This window comes from Helicoverpa armigera, chromosome 28 (genome assembly GCF_030705265.1).
Source record: "Helicoverpa armigera isolate CAAS_96S chromosome 28, ASM3070526v1, whole genome shotgun sequence".
Taxonomy (NCBI): domain Eukaryota; kingdom Metazoa; phylum Arthropoda; class Insecta; order Lepidoptera; family Noctuidae; genus Helicoverpa; species Helicoverpa armigera.
The window spans coordinates 2,799,304-2,822,140 of NC_087147.1; the positions used below are offsets into that span (position 1 = coordinate 2,799,304).

The window sequence follows — 22,837 nt, forward strand, 5'->3', positions numbered from 1 at the left end:
ACGCGCCTTTGAAAGGGAAAATACCTAAAGGCGCCATCTCTAATTGTACTCCATAGCAGTCGTTATTTACAGTAGAAGACACCTATGGAGCATGTGGTTAAACCTGCAGCTCCCCAGATTAGATGAAGAACGAATAAGAAGATGTTTGATGACTCTTTTGTAATAAATAAACTTTCATCTTCCAGCGTTGAAGACACAAAAGACTTGATGATCAGGAAGGCACAGCTGAGTGACAGCGGAGTCTTCAGATGCGAGACCCTGCAGAAGGAACCCGTTGGAGTCAACCACACACTGCTGGTCTTGCAGGCGCCTATTATTATAAGTAAGTGTCTTTTGATTATTTAATGAAACACTAGCTAAATATTATTTATCTTGAAAGCATATACCATACCATGTGAGGAAATATCTATTCTAAAATAGGAATAGCAAACCTATATTTGCAAAGAATGTAAATTCTGGAAATTCTTTTGTCTTCAATTTTTTTTAAATCTTACAAGTGCGTGGAAAGAATACCCCTTCCATCAATTCTTTGGTGAGAAATTATGAAATTATCTTATTCAATGGAAGTATTCCTCCACCATCATATGCCTTATGGAGCCCTTTAAGTACCAGGGCCACGGTAACTCTTCACAGCTACCCCTTTCATCTTGCATATCATTCATTGTCTCAACACAGATCTAACAAAATTTCTGTCTCTTTCCAGACATGTCTGCATCCAACGGTGGTCGTGCAGCGGCCGGTGGTGATATAGTCATCACCTGTCTGGTTGCCGCGTCTCCAGTACCCACTGTACTCTGGTCTGTCACCAGGAAGGATCGCGGTGTAAGTATTTATATAACTACCATATAGCAGTGTAAACATATATAGCAAATAGGTCATGCAGGTGTCTACATATAAAGAGTTGCTTCCTAGTTGATACCATCTGCCATTAGTTGCTACTAATTCTTACAAGTGGCTCGTGGTTTTGAAAATAATCATCTTTTGAAGGTGACAGCCATTCCGATATCAGGATTGCCGATTTCTGCGCTAAAGTATTTAATATATGTTGTAACCAAGAGTTGCTACCTAATTGCATTTCATATTTCATTTTTGACTTCCTTTTTAAAGAGGAAGGGATAGATATTAATAAATTGATTCTTAGCGCCTCAAGAAAATAAGTTAGCAGTCGTTCAGTAAGTGATGTTGATAGTATTTATTAGATAGAGCCAACTTTATACAATCAATCTCAAGAATTCGTTATCAATAGGCTTATAACCGAAGAAATTACTCTAGACGTTAGTATTCCAGAAACATCTACATTGTATCAAGATATTGAGTTACATTGACAAAGAGCTTTCAGCTGTAATGTTTATTATTACACTCAGCATTTCCTTTCCTTGTTATAATAAGAACAAATAAACAAAGTTTAGCTGGGATGCTTTCTTGGAACCGTTTTAGCGTGGCGTGTTTTGCTAATGTGAATGTGACTATTCAGTTTACTAAATGTAGCATTTGGAGATTTACGGTGGGTTGCACCATTTAGTATAACGATAGTTGAACTATATTCAGTTGTCAAAACACCGATTTGACCAATGGGTGCCAAGTATATGGCTGGTTATGACCGTGGGTCAGTATACCGCATTTTAGTTTGGCCAGTTTCAACGTCTATAATATTTCAGACCGTTTTTATTTTCTTGTCTGATTTGGTTATTTTATTACCTACTAATTGATTTTGATCATAATATTAAATGGCTTTCTATCTCTGCACATGCTATCTCCCAGACGGGATCAAAAAAGATAGAGGTAATGTCTATTCTATCTTTAATTTTTATATTACTTTTAGATAATATGATTGTTCCTGCACCCACAGCTGAAACTCTGTTAAACACACTTTATATGAATAGAATATTTATCAATAACTCACTCAATATCAAAACATTTTGCCAGAAAAGCGGTTTATATTCTGATGAAAAAGAAAGAGGTTACTATACAGTGCTTTTCAAATTTCAATGAAAATTGCACCCAAGTCGATTCACCCATCTCTTTTTCCATTTCTTTTAGCTACAAACTTCCTCATTCTTGCACTTTCCATGCACTTCTCAACCCAGAACTGTTGACAACTCTTCAAAAATCACCAGCTTCACCTTCTAAATTCTTCTCTCCTCTTACAGAACGAGCGTCTCACAGAGAAGGACGCTGACTTCCATGTTGAAGGGAACTTGTACTCCATGCACATCAAGGACCTGAAGAAGGAGGACACTGGAGCGTATTACTGCTATGCTCTGAACAGGCTCGGCAGCCATCAGGCTGAGACTACTGTTGTTGTTAATGGTGAGTTTTTTGTAGCTAGTAGATTAATCATCACCAGCCATTTTAGGTCAATTAGCTTTTTTTGGGCCAATGCCCATTGTTGCTTCTTCTTATACAGAAAAGGAATGAACGTTTATTACTACGGTAGTTTTCAGTGTGAAAGAATGCATTTGAAGAATAATAAACGTTATTAAGTCTCTGTTAGGTAGTCCGTAGGTACTAGATTTTATATAATTTGATTTAGCGGTTTATTTGTGAACAAGCATTATTTTAATGTTATTAACAAAATGCCTGAATAAATTCCACGAGCTTATGTAATTACGTTTCATTGCTCATAAAAAAGATGCAGGCGTCAATATTTTTACCAAGATCATGGACCCTTTTATTTTTCTAGATTGCGACTCTTATACACATATTTTACATGAATTACAAAATTCAGATTAATTATGAAATACTTAGGTACATGAAATTAATTTTAATGTGTTTACTTTACAGGCAAGCCACAGGTGCACGTAGCCAAGACCATCGTTAACTCCGCGGTCCAGATCAAGGCTGTTCTGCAGTGCGCTGCCCATGAGGAAATCAGGTAAATACCTCGTTTTATATAGAGAAGTTCCTATTATGATGTTCCCAGGATTGTGATTTTAACATTCAGCGGCTCAAAGCCTACAAATATTTCTTAAACATGAACTGATTTATGATAGGCCTTGTGTCCTTGTATAATGTAAGACACTTACCAACTTCCTTCAAATAGTCAAATGTTAATTTGAAATCTTAAATTAAAAAAAAATTATTGTCTTGTCGCCGCAATTTATATAAACGGCTCAGCAGTAGAATGATGCCTTGAGCTTTCGATCTTATTTAATGGCGTTTCAGTGTTTGGCTGTATGTAAAATTGACTTTCAATCTACCTACTCCTGTACAATAAAGATCACTTTACTTTGAAAGCCACTTTATATACTCTTTCACGATCTCCTAAAAAATCTATAACTTAATTCCTTACTTCCAGGCCACACATCCGCTGGTACAAGGACGGGCAGCTGATCGAGAACAACATGGCTCAGTACGTCATCAGCACCTCCGGCTCTCACTCCAACCTCACCGTGTCGCCCGCTGGGGACGCTGACTTCGGTACTTTCACTTGTGAGGTAAGAGTGTTGAAGATGCTTGAAGAAAATGGTGGTTCACAGACCACTACGTTTTATAAATTATTTATGTTAGGTATATAGGCTTATTTTAGGTAGGACTTCAGGATCAGTCATTCCCAAAAACATCATGAATGGTCGAATATGAGATGCAGAATCAGAAGAAAGAAAGAAAGAAAAATCAGAACCCTCTCTGATGATACCCTCTGATTATTTAATTCAGTTAATACATAAGAGTATATTTGATTTTATTTTTCTGCTATAACAAAATTGCAATTTGGTACTTCATCTTCACCTTGCATCAGGTGAAATAGTGGCTAAAAGTCATCCTATAAAAAAAATCGGCGTGTCTCCAATTTTACTCAACACCATCTAAACCCCCTCCAAAAAACTATATTCCAGGCTGAAAACGAGTACGGCACCCACAACCGCTCCATCGAGCTGGTACAAAGCCCCGTCGTCGAAGACCTGGATGTGAACGGACCTCGCATGACCTGGACTGTGCACTCACACCAGCCGCTTGAAGAAATGGAGGTGCAGCTCAAGAGTGCTAACGAGGTATGGTTTTAATTAACATAGTCTAGTATTAAACCTTTTCCAAAGAAAGTTGAGGTCGACTTTCAGTCCGATAGGATTTGGCTGAGTAAGGTTATCGACTCCTTATGAATTTGACTCTTTAATTTATTCGTAAATATATTATCCAGAATCTTTGCTTTTCCGAAGTTGGCTACTATGATTGGACAATTAGTAAAAAAAGTAGTTATTACTCCTTGATATTGATGACTTATCTGTATGTCAAAGATACTCCTAGCAAAAAAAAAGAGGTATTCCGATACTGCTTATTTGTCGCCGATCTTTGGCCAATAGCGATTACCGCAATATTACTGCATAAACGAAACGAAGCTGCTGGTTGAAAGTATAAACCTCAAAATACTTTTACTTTGTGGTGAGAAATCATCAAACGACCCATCTGTTGGTGCAGCGTTAGGGAGTTTTAGACTCTTATTGACTAAAACCCACCATGTTCCTTAAGTCCTTTAAGTACCAGAGCCGCGGTAACCCTTTCGTACAACCTTAAACACTTGAAACATGACCTTATCATTTCACAGGACGGTGACTGGACGACCATCAACGTGCCCCTCCCCGAGGCTTCCCACCACAGATACGAAGTGAGCTTCACTCTGGAAGACAAACAGCTTCAGCCCGGCAAATACATGGCGGTCGTTAAGGTCAAGAACTCTAAGAGCTGGGGAGGCACCAACGAACCTGCTTTTGTTACTGTCGGTGAGTGCTTTTGGGTTCTTTTTTAAGGTTTTTTGTATAGAAAGGTGTAATATTTTTGATAAGATAGTATTTTACACTAATGAAATAATAAAATAATTGTGTTAAAAAACTTCTTTGGTTGCAAGAAGTTATCTCATACTCTCATAAAATGTTTCTTGAGAATAATTTTATTTCTCTGTGGTAATAAATAATTGTTTTGTTGTGATTTTCATAATTTATAGAATAAGGCAACTCTTCTTGTATTTTTTAACTGATTACAAGATATGTTTAAGTTTCTAATTTTTCGCATTAATTTATCTCATTTTTTGTAGTTTTGACTTACACAAGTTTTCTTTGCAATTTTTTTTTGTTGTTGTAATTGATAACATTTTTTTTATTTTGCTTTTTTCTTTGTTTTATTTAGAAGATCCTCAGTCGCTGTACATCCAGACTGCTTCAGGTAACTTTTAATTTTTCTCTTTTTTTATACTTTTTTAATTTTTTTTTCGTGTTTTTTTTTCAATATTTTTTAAAATCATTCATTAGTTCTGTGAATCATTGTAAAATGTATTTTTCTTAAATCTTTTTAAATGATTTTTTTTGTCTTTTTTTCAGTATACCGCCAAAACTCAGCTCATTCCATCCGACCGGTCTACACTGCGTTATCAACTATTCTGATGTATCTCCTTGTTCGAATGCTTTAAACTAACTAGCATAACTTATTTATTGTTATCAAAAGTATTCGATGTTTATCCGAGACAAAACGATTTACCTTACTACGCTGTTAAAATTAAAAAAAACGCTTCAAAATTTCGAATTAATTTTTAAGAAAAAATAAAAAAAAAACTTAATAATTTTTAAGTTTTTTTTTATGGTAAATATTTTCTGGTCTATCAAGTTCAGATATTGGTAAAATTGAATACAGTTTTTTGTTTGTTTTGTCTCCGTTCCATGAGTTTTCATTATATTTTATTGTACAGAATAAATGGTAAGGAAAATTAATTTTTATTTTAGCGTAAGTGATTTTTTTGAAACTTATGTAAAGCGAAGATACTTAAAATTTTGGCATCTTAATGAATAAAATAAAAAACATCTTTTTTTTTTCAACTAAAATCTTGATTTCGAAAAATCGTTTTCGATCATCTTTGCTTATTTTTTCCAAATTGTAACGCAGCATTTTCGAAAATACGCAGCTTTTAATTTAATTAAGTAAAAATTGTTTTAAAAATGACAGCTCCTTGAACTTTTAGTAATGTAAATATTTATTATTAAAATTCATTATAATTGTAATGTTACACTGAATTATTACTAATTTTATTTTTTAATTCTTGTAACTAACTTTCATTTTAGTAATTTTTGTTCCCTGGAAAAGAAATCTGCACTTTAAAAAGTATTTAGTAATGTCTTATAGTCTGCTTTAGTAATTCTTTTAGTTTTAAAATTAGTCGATTTTTCTCACATTAATATAGTTTTTTAATAGGTAAATATTACCAAAGTGTAATTAAGATCACATTAGTTATATATAAGCTTATGTTAATTATGTATTACATGCTTATTAATTATTATGGAAATATTTAAACTGTAGAATAAAATAATAAGTACCAATCGCTTTTGATATATTTGTTAAAGACGGTCACATAAGGATGTTTACTTGTATTTTAAATATTGCTAACGCTTTTTGTGTAAATGGTTAAAAAAGTACAATAATGAATAGTTTAAATGATAATTGTGACTTCTAGAGATAAGTGTGGCTTTAGGAAAAAAAGAAAAAAGTGAAAAAGAAAAATACCATTCGGCAGTTTTTTTTCTAAAGTCAAACTTGTCGATAGTTTTAATGAAATAAATAAATAAATAGTGACTAATATTTTACAAGTCAAGTTAGCTGCCATAATATCTTTGAACGCAGATTTTTAAACTCAACTCTAATTTTTTTGCTCTATAATTTTTAATTCATATTTTTTTGAAAGATCCAAAAACCAGAAAACTAAGTAAATTAAATGATTTATCTTTTAAAGTATAAAACAGCAAAAAATAATTGATATTTTTAATAAAAAAAAAAATACTTTTGCCTTAAATTCCTGTTCAAAGCGTTCAAAGTGTTAATCGAAATATTAATAAGAATTATATTACCAGTTATTAAATGTAGATTATAGTACAATGTGCCTGTAATTTATTATTACATAAAAACAATAGTTCCATACTTGGTGCTTTCTTCATTAAAATAGATATCACAATCTTCCATTTTTAACTAAAAATTTTAGTGAAAACGGTTTACCTACTAGTCTTATTTTGTATTACAGTAAAAAAAAACTTTACTAAATAAATTACCAGTAGAAATAGCGTTGAAAGTCCAAAATTGTTTTATTTAAATAATCGTCCTGTATAAAAGACGATAAGATTCAATCAAATATTTGATACATTTTAATACCAGTGAAATAGAATTAAAATTTAAAAAAAATTGTCACCGGGAAAATGAATTTTAATGAATCGATAAGTGAATAGAAAATGTTCAAGTTAATGCCTTCACTATTCCATTTATCGATAAACAGGGATCGATATAAATATCAAATTTTATCAACTTTACAATCGTTATTGTCGACCCTAAGAATACCCGCACACTGCAAACTTTTAGTCGGCCGATAGTTTGTTTGGGCTCATAAATCAGTATGAAGATGGATGGTAGTACGCACATTACAAAGATCAGGTATTTAGCCGGTATCAGACCTACTGAAAACTTTGATTGGAATCAAGATTTAAAAAAAAAAATGTTTTGCCTACCATCGGGACAGCTGTCGGGCGACTATTTGGTCGACAGTGTGCAGATACTCTAAATCGATATGTAATCATCAAGTACAATAGTCGATAAGTTCTTATCGATAACACGTTTAGTCGATGTAATATATCGATAAATTGTATATGTTCACGTAATATATTGTGCCTTCTTTATATTAAATCTGAAAGAGGGTGATATATTTTTTTCTTTAACGAATAAACGATTAATGTTTGTAAATATAATTAAAGTGATTGTTTTATTTCATCAAAATACCTAATTATAGTTATCATCTTTTTTTGAACAAAGTATACCGGGGTCGACTTCCAGTCTAACCAGGTGCGGTAGGTTGATACCAGTTTATACACGGGTCGACTCATCGACTGCCTATCTGACCTCCTCAACCTAGGCAACCCAAGTATTGTCAGACGTTCTACTTATTATGAATAGTCGCCAGTAACTACCTACATCAGACTACAAAAAATTGTAAATTGTCTTTATAAAATAAGTAGATCCGAAGTGAATGCTTATTGCTAATATCTAAGCTATGGAAGTCACGTAGGCCACTTCGAAAAAACTCGACTGTTTGTTCGTTTTGCGTCGCACCGCGTCGCTTCGCTTTCGCTCCCAGAACCTAAGGACCACGTTTGGTCTCCGTATCACGCACGGAGTAAGGAAAGATGAGCGGAGATGCCATAATGCAGGTAGGTTAGGCGCCTTCTTCTGGGTCAAATTCGTACGGTGGGCATGACCAAAACCTGCAGTTACGAGTAAACTAACGAGGAGTCCGGGTTTTTTGAAAATTTGGGTATGAAGAAGGCGTATAAGGGTGAAAACAGATACGTTCCTCGTTCACCCGCATTTTGGCGCGCTACTTTCTTAGGAGATTTTCCGTTATGGCACCTCCGCTAGTCATTTCTTTTTCCATGGTTCCACTTTATCATTTGCATGACCGAAACCTGATTATCATAAACTTCATATGTGCCACGTTGCCTAAAGAAACAAGATAAAAACAACCAAATAAATATTTACATAACCCAAGTTCAAGTGAACTAATAAAACAAACTATTATATAATTTAACATTTTTGTTCCTTTAACTAAATTATGATAAGATAATGGAAATTTTTATTTAATAATCGTACCTATGTTTTTGTGTTCGAACCAGCTCATACTGGCTTGCAAAAATTTGAGGAAAACTACGTTGTAATTAACTACCAATAGTATTTAGCCGCGCAGAAATACTACTGAATGGGCGGAGACGAGAATTTTTAACAGCGTATTATATTAGCGAGAGAAAAGGTTTTAACAGCGTGTTCACACTAGCGGGATCGCTTGATTCCTACTATAAGGAAGTAGGCACATAGGACGAGATGCCTTTCCCATCTCGTCCTATGTGCCTACTTCCTTATGTAGCCCCATATACTTTATACTCCCATATGTAGATACTCTCCCTCTACACTCCCTTATACTATTATACCCACTTAATATATACATAGGTAATAATACATACCTACTTGTCCCTTATGCACCTAAACTTTTATGATTTTTCCGCTACTTATATACTCCTATGTACGGCCCCCATACGCATATCATCATCATCTGCCTAACCATGTCCCAACTATGTTGGGGTCGGCTTCCAGTGTAACCTGATTCAACCAGTGTTTTACAAGGCGCGACTGACCCAATCCGTTTATTACTTAATAATTTCTTAAAAATCCATATAATTAATTTATTATAAAAAAATAACAAACATAACATTCCACATACATTTATATATCCTTTAAAGCTTGCATTCATAATCTTAGGAACCTAGCAAAATCTTCACATGTTATTTTCGGTAAAGGTTATTCACCCCATGATAAAGAAAAAAACTAACCATTTAAGATAACAGTGTCCAACAATAATATTGATACAGATAAGAATTTATAATATTTTAACCTAATACATGCAGTTTTTACATACTTAATTAATAAATATCATAAGAAAAAAAAGGCAGTCGTTACGGGTAGTCAGAAGCCTGTAAGTCTGACACCAGACTAACCAAGGGGTATTGGGTTGCCCGGGTAACTGGGTTGAGGAGGTCAGATAGGGCAGTCGCTCCTTGTAAAGCACTGGTACTCAGCTACATCCGGTTAAACTGGAAGCTCGGAGGATGATGATGATAAGGAAAAAAAGACGTCTAAATTTTTTTTCAAAAACGTGTATTCAATAAACAAATTAATAATCACCGTTAAAAGACCGGAGTCTACCAGTGATATCAAAGAAATTACTTTCCGTTGTTGCATTAGAAACTACTCTGCCACGCGGTTTAATATACATATCATATATCATTCGGTATACGTTCAAACCAGTTCCTCCAAGCATGATTACTAAAGAAATAAACATTATGAAAATGCATTTTACCAGCCTCCAATTATGTCTTCCCAAACCTGGATAATCCCAACATACTAACATTTCAATCAACTGAGGATAGAAGAAAACTATGGGATTTGTAAACATACAGCCAATCTGGAAAAATAAAATGTTCCAGCCTCACTACAAAAAGTTAAACATCTGTTGAACACCTGTTTAAAAAAAGTTATGCTTAAAAATGGACCTTATTTCAACGGCATATTCTGATTTTTTTTTAGACAAGTGTTCAACAAACGTTTAAAAGTTTTTGTGGTACAGCGGATGTTTAAATCTTGAATGAAACAACCACTGAGGAAGGCAAGATAGCAGATATGCCATAAGGAAGGTAGGTCAGGCGCCTTCTTCTAGGTCACGGTAACGTTTGGCAGGCGTGATGAGTTACTAGAACTAACGAGGCGTTCGGGTTCCTTGTCCTATCAAAACCAGTCTGTCAAAGATTGGTCTTGATTCATTGGTCATTTTATTTTGAAAATAATGGGCGAGTTCCATAGCAGGCGTGTAAGGCTGGAGCTAGTTACATTCCCGAACGCTCTCATTTTGGTGTACTACTTTCTTAGGAGATTTTGAAAAAAAAAGTTATATAGTTTTATGGGTACCCTTAAAGAAAGTAATCCATTTACTATTTTTACTTGACCATCTCATAAGACCTCTTACCCACACCGAGGAAGCGTGGTGATAAACGCTCAATCCTACTCTGGTGTGAGAAGACGCCTGTGTCTAGCAGTAGGACGATAAAAAGCCATGATGATGATGATGATAATTTCACAGGACATGATACTTACTATAGACATAGTCCCAGAGACAGTCGGTACTGCATAAGCAATCAGATCAATGACGACCACATGAAGGCTTCTATATACCCTCTCCCAAAACCAGTAGTTTGCAGGTTTGTGCAGCCTCTTGAAATAGAACCATTCTACATCAAAAGCGCAGTAGGAGTAAATTGCTATCATTACGTACAGCAAAATGCAAAGGAAGACTTTCAACTGAATTGAGAAGCTGAAATATTATATTTAAGTCTATAAAATTATAATGAACAACAGAGTCAGTCGTATGGAGAAGAAACTTCATAGACACTCTTAAAAAAACAAACACAATTACTTAGGTATAATACTTACGGATCAAATGGAAAATGTACGGTTATAGGAGAGAACGCAATTTCCCCATAATTCCAGTATCCACAGAATCCTATGGTCATCATTAAAAGGGTAACTATAGGCATAGCTGAAAAAAAACATAATTATAAAACAATACTATACAAATATACCTCAAAATCAGAGTTAAGCAGCGGTTAACGCAGTCGGTCCGTGGATGGGTAACCATCTCTTTTTTTTTTGTTCACGACGTCAAAAATCATCAAATGACCCCTCCCGCTGTGGGTTAGCAGCGGCGAGGGAGTGTCAGACTCTTACTGACTAAAAACCGTCGTGTTCCGTCATAGGCCTTTTTATGTGCCAGGGCCGCGGTATCTCTTTCGAACAACCCGCAGCCCCGGCAGATGGGTAACCATCTCTGGTAGACCTTTCGGGTAGTCAAAAACGAGAGAGTCTGCGGATCAGCCTTACTAAGGAGTACCTATTGAGTCACTCAGGTAACTGGGTGGTCATAAAGGCAGTCGCTCTATGTAAAACACTGAAACTCGGCCGCATCGGCGGTTAGACTGAAAGCAGACCCCAACATAACTGAGAACAGACTATGCAGATGAAAGCTATTAACTAAATAAATGATTTAGGTACTATATTACATTAAACGCCTTCCTCTCTTTTAACTATTTAGCTGTGCCCATCAGGGACCATAAATTGTGACAATAAACGATAAGATATAAAAGCAGGAAAATTATAAGAATATATCTCACCTGAAACCATGACGTAATGAAACTTCTTGGGCGTATTCATATTATTTTCTATAGGTAACGCCACGGATGCTGTTTCAGTCACGAAGATACACATACCAATCAGTCTGACGAAACCCATCATGTTTTTATAAGAAGGCCGGTCCCAGGGCATCAGTTTATCATTCTTGCATGCATACCATACTGTCATCACCATGACGGCAACTGCAAATGTTTTTTGGTTTAATACCAAGGTACAGTGATACTTCAATCTGCCAGTTTTTGGTAGATTTTCAATCTTATTTCTAAAGTATAAGATTAAAAATGCATTGGTACTCAGCTGCCTCCGGTTAGACTAGAAGCCGACCCCAACGTTGTTAGGAAAAGGATTGGAAGATGAAGATGATTGAGCTTTTCGAGATCAACAACTTGTGACCAAGTTAAAATATAGATAATGCCTTAGAAGAATTGTAGAAAAAACTCACCGCAATATATAACAGCAATGAGTGCGAAGGGTGCCAGATATTTCAAATTGGAAACCATACAGACCACCATGCATGGTAACATCATGGATAGTATATACACTCTGAGTGGGGGGTTTCCATCATCGCTCAAGTTCTCATCTCCTTCCACCAGTTCCTTCAAATTCCTGCTAATCATGATGAGCAGGACGACGCATGACGCATAACAGTGTAGGCTTAAAGTGACTTCTACTATGTACCTGGAGACAAATAAACAGATAATCATTTTTTGAGAATGAAGCACTGGCTGGTGGTACTCAAATACACGTGTAAAACGTAAAAAAAACATTCGGGCATTAGTTAATCGTAAATATTATATCTGTGGACTGTGGAGGCTTGTTATTAGCAACTGAATTATATATTTTTGTTACCTATTCTTTTATTAGTCTGTAAGCCTTCTTAAAATGAATAAAATTAAATAAATAAATATCAATGTTTGCCCATTATTATATAAATACAGTAAATCAAAAAGAAGATGATTACCTAAAAGGTCTGGCAAATCTTTTTGTCCATCGCCACTTTGAGAGAAGCATCGCAGCTTCTGCTGTATCCGGATACGACAGCTGGGGGTGTTGTATACGACCATACAGCCTTTGGGCTGACCATACTAGACTCTGTGGATTTATAAACAATAAAAAATATTAAAGATCTTTTTTCTAACTGTTTCCCGCTAAGTCACTCGTGCCTCGGCGGGAGTTATTTCCGTGCTCACATAAAATATATAATAATTGCCGATTTCGTAAATTATGAAAACGAAAAATAACTCTTGTGGCTAAACCACTGAATGGATTAGGTTATTTTTTTTTTTACAATTCGCCATAGAATATCATAAAGTATATAATATATGACACACCGCATATAATTATTTTATTCTACTTCTTTCGTGTCGACATGACATGTCTTATGGTGAGACTACACTTTGTCAGCCCAATATGCCGCCACAGTGAGAGCACGGCCGGATGCGCTCATTAGGTCCTCCCGCGAGCAAGTTTCAGGGCACAGTGGACATGCGATGATGATATTATATTTCATAATCAAAATACTCACACAAACACAGTAACTGACGGTCATCGATATTAGCATGTTTACTGCTAAAGAAGCCCAAATGCCACAGGACATATAGCCAGCATGAGCAGCCACAGACCCGGAGCCAGCGCCGAACATTAACAGATGTATTACCGATTCTTTTATACTGCAAAAAATATTAAAAACAGTTACGTGTAAAAAAAGTCGTGGTGGCCTAGTCACCTAGTGGGAAAAGGACCAACCTCTCAAGTATGAGGGCGCGGGTTCGATCCCAGGTCAGGCAAGTATAACACACACAGTAACTTTTCTAAGTTTGTATGTACTTTCTAAGTATCTATATGTTAGACACCATTGACTGTGTTTCGAAAGGCACGTTAAACTGCAGGTCCCGGCTGTCATTGAACATCCTTGGCAGTCGTTAAGAGTAGTCAGAAGCCAGTAAGTCTGACACCAGTCTAACCAATGGGTATTGGGTTGCCCGGGTAACTGGGTTGAGGTGGTCTTATAGGCAGTCGGTCCTTGTAAAGCACTGGTACTCAGCTGAATCCGGTTAGACTGGAAGCCGACCCTAACATGATTGGGAAAAGGCTCGGAGGATGAATCTCGTCAGTTTCATAGTATAAGTTAAGTGAAGATTACTTGTTAGGATGCGGCAGGTTGTGTCTGGCTAATCGATAGTCATAAGTTACGGCATCTTCATTCTTTTTCCTTTGTCTAAACCTCGCCGGTGGACCGAAACCACCGAAGTAACTGGGTATCTGAAACATAATAATGATTTCTATAATTATAAATGCGAAAGTACCTCTGTCTCTCCGTAGCGCTAAAACTATTAAACCAATTTAAATTCAATTTGGCATGTTTGAAACTTTATTATAAAACGTGGTCTCAAAAAAGTTCTGGCTTTAGTACTGGGTAAATAATCGTCTCAAACAAAGTGAATGGACTAAATCTATTTCTAAAGCCGGTTCTTTTTACAAACATGTCTTATAATAATGTGTATGTAGCGAGGGATTTAATTTCAAAAAAATGGGAGGGTTCTAAAGAAGACGCAAGAAAGCGGAGCCAGAAGCGTTCCTCATCCTCCGAACAAATTTCAGCCTGATTAAAATGTAATCAGTTCATATTTTTCAATAATCAAGGTAACCTTAGAGGTCATATAGGCAGTCGCCATGTAAAACATCGGTACGGTTCAGACTGGAGGATAGTTAGGAAAAGGCTAGGCAAATGATATATCAAAGATACCTACCGCCATGGTTTCAGCAGCTGGTGGTGCCTCTATATGTTTTATAGCCTTCTTTTTAAACATTTTTATGTAGAGAGGTCACTCAAACTCAGGAAATGAATAGGCTTTACTTTAAGTCGCTTTATGGATCCTTAAAAAACTGAAATAAAAACAATAATGTTGTTTTATAATCTACATAGACCTATCTCATTAATATTATAAAGTTTTTTTTGTTTGCTTGTACAGATACCAAAACTAGAGAACTGATGAAAAATTCTTAATACGGGAATCTATTTCGTTAACTATTCGTTGAGAAGCCAAACTATCCCCTTGTGAAAGTACAGAATGTGGATGACACCGCGGGAAATAGCTAGTTTTAAAATAAAATACTTTATTTTGTGAATAAGAGCATGACTTCTGTTTATGAGTTTCGGTTCGACTCCTGGGTCAGAAGGAACTTATTTTTACAAAGTATCCTAGAACTAAGCAGTGTTACACCTTACACCATCGTCCTTGAGAAAGTTGTAGGAAACCCTTATAAATTAAACACTACCAAACTCATCGAAATCAAGAGGCAAAAAATCCTTACCAAATATATAATATTTGTACAAAATAACAATATATTTATATCAAAACTAAAAATAAAACTATAAAGAAGATAGAAGGTTAACAAGCGCAAAAAATGACAAAACTGCAGACATTTTTTGGCAGATTTCAGTTTTCTATTTTCGTAGATTATAAAAATTCTTGAAGAAACTCAACCTATTTTTATATCAGGCGTTTTCCTGCAGTTTCACTCGTGCTCCGTGGGAACTACTGCTACTACGGGATAAACATATAGCCTTTGTTACTCGAGAAGAGAGAGAGAAGAGTGTAGCTTTACAAATGTGAAAGAATTTGAATATGAACAGTAACTTAGAAATGAATATAATAGTGAATAGAATATGGCACACTTTATCCTGGTGCGGGAAGGGGTTCCCTTCGATAGCTATCCCATAAAAAGTATTTGTGTAACGTTGCAGTTTTTATATTAATTATACATTTACATATTATAATCTATGTGCTGTCTTCTGTCATAAAACTGAAATATATTTTCTTCAGACTTCAGATTTCTACAGTATTATGAATATTCGTATAAATAAATAGTATTTATGTGTAGGTATTTTATATTTGTGTTCTTTTAAAGTACAGAAATCAAATTATCATGAATCAGGAAATTATGGTAAGTAAGCATATGCGTATTGTTGCAATTATTATTTGTCGATATTGACTAGAATCATTTAGAAGATAATTGAAATAAGGAAGCGCGCAAATTCGCACTCAGTCTATCTATATAACCACATGCAGATGAGAACTATCTGACCTCCTCAACCCAGTTACTCGGACCCCTTAGTAAGACTGGTTGTCAGCCTTTTTTCCTTCTTATTAAACGTAACATAAAATAAATATTGCCTTATTAACCAACCTATAAGTGCATTCCCGTACATCGGAGAGCCCGTTAATGTCGGTCCTGGGCCTTAATCTCTCTCCGGTCGTGACGGATGGCCGTCCCATCGGACTATGAGAGTGAAGGAATAGTGAGTGCACCTGTGTCTGCGCAAATGCTCGTGCACTATAATAAGTCCTGCGTAGTTGGCTGATCTCCTTTATGAGAATAGCCGCCGTGGCCCAAATCGGACGTGGACGTATTATTATTTATTAATCAATATACCACCAGCTTCCCAGTTATTTTGGAGGCTACGGCCCACCAGCCAGGTTTCGAGCCAAAAATAATCCAGTGGACGCCAAAAACTATGACTTTCGTGCTAACAGAACTTTTGCATCTGCACCCAATACGTAAGTATCACGTTTTCGATTTTGAATCTGTACTACTATTTAGTCATTTCTTTTTTCTTAATGCCTTGTAACGTAATTTTTTGGGATGTTCGCGGATTAATTTCATTTTCAATTCCGCACCATAGATCCCTTTTTATCTACTAGTAACAATCATAAAATCGCTTCTGTGTCCATTACCATCTGCCTAGCCTTTTCCCAACTACGTTCGGGTCTTCTACCAATCAAATTAGATACCTACAGTAACAGTGTTTTACATGGAGCTACTGCCTATCTGATTTCTGGCTTCTGACTCCATTTAACGACTGCCAATGGTTCATATATTAAAGTGCCTTCCGAAATATAACACGAAAAACACGTTATCCCAATGTCCGACCCTTTTTTGAAGACTTGAGGACTTTTGATCGTGAATTAGGAAATATTTCTTCAGTAGTTTTTGAACTCATAGCATTATGTTATTTATTTTTATTATGTATGTTATATTATTTTCTAGTGTCATAGAGTCAGTATTTCATATGCTGATGTTCGGTCTCGGTGGAGGTCTGGTAGTACTGCATGGAGCATACATGGAATGTGGTATCTGGACGGCGTTAGTCGTCAACATTGCTCTGGCCGCTCTCATCGGCTACTGTTCTTGTGTGAGTATGATTCACATATACATACATTGAAATAACTGCTGTAGTACTCGCTAAAGTCACAAACGAAATATCTGTAAGTTTAATAAGTCTCATCTCAAATTATAAATCAATATTTCGGATCGCTTTTATTTGTACCTATTTGCAGATATTTGTAATACCTGTGGCTGGAAGTATCTGGGAGGTCGCGTAACGCATCGCAACAACTTGCGTATTGATTCGGCGATCACTCAATTCTGCGTCGTTAACTCACACTTTTTGGAAATCCTCATTATATTTTCTTTTATCATCTTCTGACTAATAAAGCTGACATTGCTAAAAAATTGATACTAGATAGTATGAAATAATATTTTTTGCCCGGTTGAAATCGCATGCCAATGTTATTAACTTTTTAGTTTCTTTCGTCGCTAAGGCAGTTGTCCCACCAAAGACGAGAAAACGACTAACTATCGGCTATTTTCTCGCTCAAGAAACGTACAATAGATATACTTTCCGTGTGAATAAAAGAGATGCATATACAAATAGTTGATCGCTGACTGTTCACACTGCCGGCGAGCACTCGCTTCACTAGTTTGTCGCTGAGCGACAAAATCTATGGAAGATAACACTCGCTCGGCGACACTCGCCAAGCGTTTAGAACTCACGCCGAGAGAGCAACCAGTGGTCATTTCTCTACAGTGCGTATCTAGCGAGCGAGTGATGCGAGTACTCGCCCGCCTCACACGCACACTCGCTTATAGCCGAGCTACACAAATATCGGAACTACGCACTCGCTCCCCGCGTCTCGCTAACTCGTTTCTAGTTCTAGCTCTACTCGTTACTCGTTAATCGTTGCCGGTGGGACAAGTGCCTAACTTGCATCGCGTCGATATGCAGCTTTTTGTGTACCTACAAGTCTTAAAGCAGAAACCAATTTTTTAGGGGAACTTGGTAAGCAATCCCGATAATGGAAGTTTCTAGTTATATTCTCTTCTCCTACTTCTCAGACCCTAGTGTGGTCAGCTCAGAAACTGTACGGTCGAGTCGTGATGCCTACGCTCACATACCCTGATATAATGGAAGCTACCGTGCTTCTATGTCCATGGAAGCTATTCCGCAAAACGGCCAGATGTTTAAGGTAAGGGATGAAATCTATAAGCTGAAGAGTTGGTAAAGAAAATATTAAAATCTGCGAACTCCAAGAAGGAGATACGGAAAGAAGACCCCGTCACAAGACAGGATAAATGCTAAGAAGAAGAAGAATAAGTTGAAGAGTTTGTGTTTGCTTGGACGTGCTAATCTAAGGAACTACTCGTCCGATTTCAGAAAATTCTTTAAGTACTAGGTAGCCTATTTATCCGAGGAAGCTTGTATAGGCTTTTTATTTGTGTGCATAAAATACTAGTGCTACAGTTTTAGCCAATTTATTTCACTCACTCACTGCAGTTTTGGCAGTCGCATCTCACTTCAAAATCAATGATCGTTTATTCAAAGTAGGCTGAAGAACAGCACTTTTCGAACGTCAGAATAGGCCCTAAAAACGCCCACCGTTCGTTCCAAAGTGAACTTGGAAAAAGAAGTGGCGCAACAAACTTCCCAGATCTTGTACCTATCACTTAAATGTTTTCAGATATCTAGTCGAATTTACAATTATGCTCAACCTCTACGGTTCCTGCTGTGTCCTGGTCATCATGATAGCCAGGAATTTGAAGGAGTTAGTTTCGGGAGATAATACTATTAATGATTCTGACGACCCGCCACTAAAAGTGTATATTCTGATACTAATGATACCATGTATAATTATCTGCATGGTCACCGATTTGAAAATTTTAGCACCTTTTGCTTTAATTTGTGATATGTTTGCCGGTAAGTTTTTCTACTTAAGCTAATATAAATGGGAAGGTTTCTGTGTTTGAATCTTTGTTTATTCGATCCTCAATCACGCTTTAACACATTCACTGCGTTACGGCAAGTATTTGGCCGTATTTGACTCTCAGCCAGTGCGGTAGCTCGTTGTCCTTGTTTTGCGTACTGTGCGGGGGCGACTTATCTAAGTTCCCTTGCGCGTAGGAATGAGATAGTGATATTTTCAATATTGTTGCTTTTAATATAATAATATTGTACACTAAAAATATACGGCAAAATAGTTGCCGTAACGCACAGTAAAATAATTATTTTCATTCAGTGCGGTACGGCGAATATCTTGCCGTACCCCCCCAACCCCGCACCACAGTGCATGCGTCCGCGCGGCGGTTCAGTGTGCGCTAGTGCTGGCCGTAAGCAAGACAATATTAACGATATTTTTTGTGAAAAATATTACGCGGTTCTGCTACAATGAGACGTTCACATAAAAAAACTGGATTTGAGTAGAGAGAGAGAGGGGAAATCATCATCTTGATGCCAAAGATGTCAAGTGTGAAAATAATTCAGTGGAATAACTACCTACTTACTAAGTTTCATACACGTCCTTTAATAGTTTTTAGTTTTTTTTAATTGGTCTGTTGGCGTAGTGGTTGTGGGTTCGATTCCCACACAAATCAAACATTCTTTGTCTAGTTGTCTTGGTCTGGGTGTATTTTCTAACTATACTATGCATTATATGTATTTGGGACTAGGTGGCGCTATAGTGTGATTGTGGTAGAATATAAATACATATTTATACATATTATATAATTAGGTTACATAATTATGTTGATTTATATAATAATTAATATAACACTGATAAATATGAATATTTTATCTACAATAAAAAATATTTTTAAACTATCGACTATCATTCCAGAAGTAAACCCCATCCCTAGCATTTTTTCACTTCTACGCTGTACGGCATATATATTGCCGCGAATGAACGATTTTGAAAAATCTCTGTATCTTTCAAAGTATAACAGAGAACCCGGGGCGACTGCAGCTAGGTGTATACAAGGATATAGTCTATCGATTTGTTGATAAAAACCATTGATATAGGTGATTTCCACGTCTGTATAGGCTTTGAAAGTCAGGTTCTGGTACGGCAAAATAGAAGCCGTAACGCATATCAGGAAATATAGATACGGGCAGCATTTGTCTCGTATCGCACTAGTAGAAAGTTTAGATTTAACGCTGCCGCAGTGAATGTGTTAACGTCCGAACATAACAGTTTGTTTTTTTTCAAACCTTCTCCGAAAATATTTAATAGATTTGAAAACCCTTTCACTATCGGAAAGTTACACTATCACCAAGTTACATAGGCTATATTTTATCAGAGATTAGAAAAAGTTCCCCCGGGACACGATGAAACCGCGGGGAACAGCTAAAATTTTTATAATATGTATAAAACCTTGCACCTACCACTGCGATTTCTCCACCACCTAAAGGTAGACTGGGTGAAAAAGCCTAAGGCGTTAAGTCCGCCATTGTTCTGTATGTGCATGAAGTATAAATAAATTAAATAAAATTTGCTTTATTATTTCCAGTTGTCCTAATCGTAATAACTTTATGGTATGCATTCCACAATTCCAAAGTAAGTCCACTGGATCGTGCGCCTTATAGGAGTGTGATGGGATTGTTCGAATTTATGAGCGTTTGCACATTTGTACTGGAACCAGTTAGTTACGCTCTGCCTGTTGAAAATAATATGAATGAACCGAAGAAATTTCACAATGTTGTCATGATTGGTTTGTATGTCTTGATTTTGCTAATACATTTCCGTCTTCATTATGTTAGAACTTTCAATTGTCCTTTTATCCTACTTAGTCCAGTTTTACCAGGATAAAGTTAGTATAACTATGACTTTCACAACCCATACTCTGGTAGAACTGGTTCTTGAAAAATAAGTTTATGTACGTTATTTGACAATTTAAGATAGCAGTTTTATTGACGAGTGACAACTTAGACAACTAAGAGCTAATACTATAGGACTTTCAGTAATAAAAGTTAACTTGAGTGCTCGAATCCTGGTTCTATAACCTACTTAGCCACTGGCTCCTGACTTCACCATCTGCCTAGCCTTTCCCCAACTGTGAAAGTCGGCTTACAGTCTACCTTAATGCAACTGAGTACCTATATTTTACATGGAGCGACTGCCTATCTGACCTCCTCACCCGTTACCTGGGAAACATAATATACCACGATCACCTCAAAGCTATTTAATACTTACTGACATGAATGAGCTATATGTTATTTTCCAGCGATGTCAATAAACACAGTGGCTATGATAACAGTAGGTTTTGTTGGGTTCTGGCACTATGGAAACTTTGCTGTATCACCTATCACCATACATCTGCCATTTTCACCGTAAGTATAAACATTTTTAAAACCCATTCTAAAATCATCTGCCCAGCCTTTTCCCAACTATGTTGGGGTCGGCCTCCGATGGAGCTGAGTACCAGCGTTTTTCAAGGTGTGACTGCCTGTCTGACCTCCTCGACCCAGTTACACGGGCAACCCAATACCCCTAAGTAAGACTGAAAACTTGTTCTAATAAGTATTCTTTAAATGCTGATTCTATTTTTCCAGTTTCGCCTTAACTCTAAAAGTGGGACTTTGTATAATACTCTACGTCATATACTCTATGTGTTTCTACGTGGCTTTCGATATAGAATGGTTTTACCTCAAGAGGCACCATCAGATGTCCAACTATTGGTTTTGGGAGCGACTGTATAGAACTATCCATGTGATCATCTTGATAATGATCGCTTATTGTCTTCCTAATGTCACACGATTGATGGGGATTGTAAGTTTTAAGATTACTCAATTCTTTATTAGAATTAAATATAGGTATTGTTATACAGGTGTTTCACTTTACAGTCTAGAATCAACATGGATACTGTAGGTCACAGCTTAAAGAAGTTTAAAGTTTTGCAGTAGCTTATTTCTAAATTATAATTATATGTAATAACATTTGGCATTGAGGAATTGCTTTAATTTCTTTTTAAATATTGTAGTTTTAGATTCATTTTTTATGTTTTTTGATGATTATTATTCTTATTACACAAATATTCATCAGCCTAGCCATTGCAGTCTAGCCTGATACAGCAAAGTAGTATTTTACATGAAGCGACTGTCCGTCTGACTTTCTCAACCCAGGCAAACCGATGATCCTTGGTGGTCCTCTTTTGATTTAAGAACATACTCTGTATACCTACATCCTGGCAAGTAAAAGACTTTGACTTATGACTTTGAGCTATACTTATATTTCTTTTTTATTTACTTCCAGATCGGTGCCTTATGTACAAGTCCCGCAGTTTTCATCTACCCTTATTTCATAGAGCTACTATTGGATTGGGAGCACCCAGGGTTAGGCCGCTGCAAATGGAGACTCCTAAGATTCATCGTCATGCTAACCTTTGGTCTTGTCTTATTCGTCGCTGGTACTTACTACAACGGTCTAGGAATGTATTTAGAACTTGAAAACCGTCCCAAAGCAAATATTTCCTTTAATCCTGAGAACCAAGCACCCGAGTTGGAAAGAAAAGAAATTAATTTTGAAATCGGTACCGAATTGTCTGTCGATCCTAAGAAAAGCTTGAATTTAACCGATGAGGGTAAACATAATAATGATTTGAACGTTGCATTGCCTTATGAAGTTCCTTATAATTTATTTGATCCAAATCTTAATGCGAATTATTCGACAAAAAATAAGGCAACAATTGTCTTTGAGTATTATAATACCACTCTGATTGATAATAATAATATTGCAACGAATTTACGTCGATATGAAAATCTCGCTCCAAAAGCAAATGAAACGATAAATATTACACCTGAAAATAAAAATTTAATTATTAATAATATTTTACCTGATATCAATAATTATACAGTTTTATTTAATAGTACGACTCCAATTATGCCTGTATTTAATAATGTTACAGCCTTAGCCAATAATTTTACTAATATTTTACCTTTACAATAAAATAGCGATAATTAAAACAAATG

The 22,837-nt window shown here is 36.2% G+C and overlaps 3 protein-coding genes across 4 annotated transcripts in view; 2 read left to right on the forward strand and 1 right to left on the reverse strand.

Annotated features, from left to right (window-relative positions):
• Window positions 1-22,837, forward strand: part of LOC126056877 (neural cell adhesion molecule 1) — a 293,596-nt gene that overhangs the window by 146,205 nt on the left and 124,554 nt on the right. The window contains exons 6-14 of one of the 2 annotated variants that reach the window (XR_010277933.1): window positions 186-322; window positions 704-822; window positions 2,151-2,310; window positions 2,785-2,875; window positions 3,299-3,437; window positions 3,837-3,992; window positions 4,544-4,718; window positions 5,122-5,157; window positions 5,313-5,488. Coding sequence is in view for 1 of the 2 variants with exons in the window: in XM_064042375.1 (XP_063898445.1) it covers window positions 186-322; window positions 704-822; window positions 2,151-2,310; window positions 2,785-2,875; window positions 3,299-3,437; window positions 3,837-3,992; window positions 4,544-4,718; window positions 5,122-5,157; window positions 5,313-5,401 (1,102 nt within the window). In the remaining variant the exon portion in view is untranslated. Of the gene's footprint in view, window positions 1-185; window positions 323-703; window positions 823-2,150; window positions 2,311-2,784; window positions 2,876-3,298; window positions 3,438-3,836; window positions 3,993-4,543; window positions 4,719-5,121; window positions 5,158-5,312; window positions 7,718-22,837 lie in introns of those variants that run through there. The other variant, XM_064042375.1, reaches the window with a different exon arrangement.
• LOC110378275 (proton-coupled amino acid transporter-like protein pathetic) lies at window positions 9,686-15,176 on the reverse strand. The gene is made up of 10 exons (XM_064042259.1): window positions 15,070-15,176; window positions 14,505-14,640; window positions 13,898-14,016; window positions 13,280-13,424; window positions 12,716-12,846; window positions 12,197-12,432; window positions 11,736-11,936; window positions 10,999-11,104; window positions 10,663-10,879; window positions 9,686-9,976 (listed from the first exon to the last, which is right to left on the reverse strand). Exons 2-10 carry the CDS (start codon window positions 14,562-14,564, stop codon window positions 9,686-9,688), a joined length of 1,506 nt encoding a protein of 501 aa, XP_063898329.1. The 5' UTR covers window positions 14,565-14,640; window positions 15,070-15,176.
• LOC110378276 (proton-coupled amino acid transporter-like protein pathetic) lies at window positions 15,685-22,814 on the forward strand. The gene is made up of 9 exons (XM_064042260.1): window positions 15,685-15,702; window positions 16,198-16,316; window positions 16,807-16,951; window positions 17,935-18,065; window positions 18,558-18,793; window positions 20,380-20,580; window positions 21,094-21,199; window positions 21,422-21,638; window positions 22,122-22,814. Exons 1-9 carry the CDS (start codon window positions 15,685-15,687, stop codon window positions 22,812-22,814), a joined length of 1,866 nt encoding a protein of 621 aa, XP_063898330.1.

What these genes read in the sequence shown, in the direction of transcription:
- LOC110378275 (XM_064042259.1), bottom strand. Translation starts at nt 14,564, where the DNA reads ATGTTTAAAAAGAAGGCTATAAAACATATAGAGGCACCACCAGCTGCT. An exon ending in CCGTCAGTTACTGTGTTTGT is followed by an intron (nt 12,847 to 13,279) that starts GTGAGTATTTTG and finishes ATAAATCCACAG; the next exon opens with AGTCTAGTATGGTCAGCCCA. An exon ending in GTACATTTTCCATTTGATCC is followed by an intron (nt 10,880 to 10,998) that starts GTAAGTATTATA and finishes ATAATATTTCAG; the next exon opens with CTTCTCAATTCAGTTGAAAG.
- LOC110378276 (XM_064042260.1), top strand. An exon ending in TCATCGGCTACTGTTCTTGT is followed by an intron (nt 16,952 to 17,934) that starts GTGAGTATGATT and finishes CCTACTTCTCAG; the next exon opens with ACCCTAGTGTGGTCAGCTCA. An exon ending in AAAACGGCCAGATGTTTAAG is followed by an intron (nt 18,066 to 18,557) that starts GTAAGGGATGAA and finishes AAATGTTTTCAG; the next exon opens with ATATCTAGTCGAATTTACAA.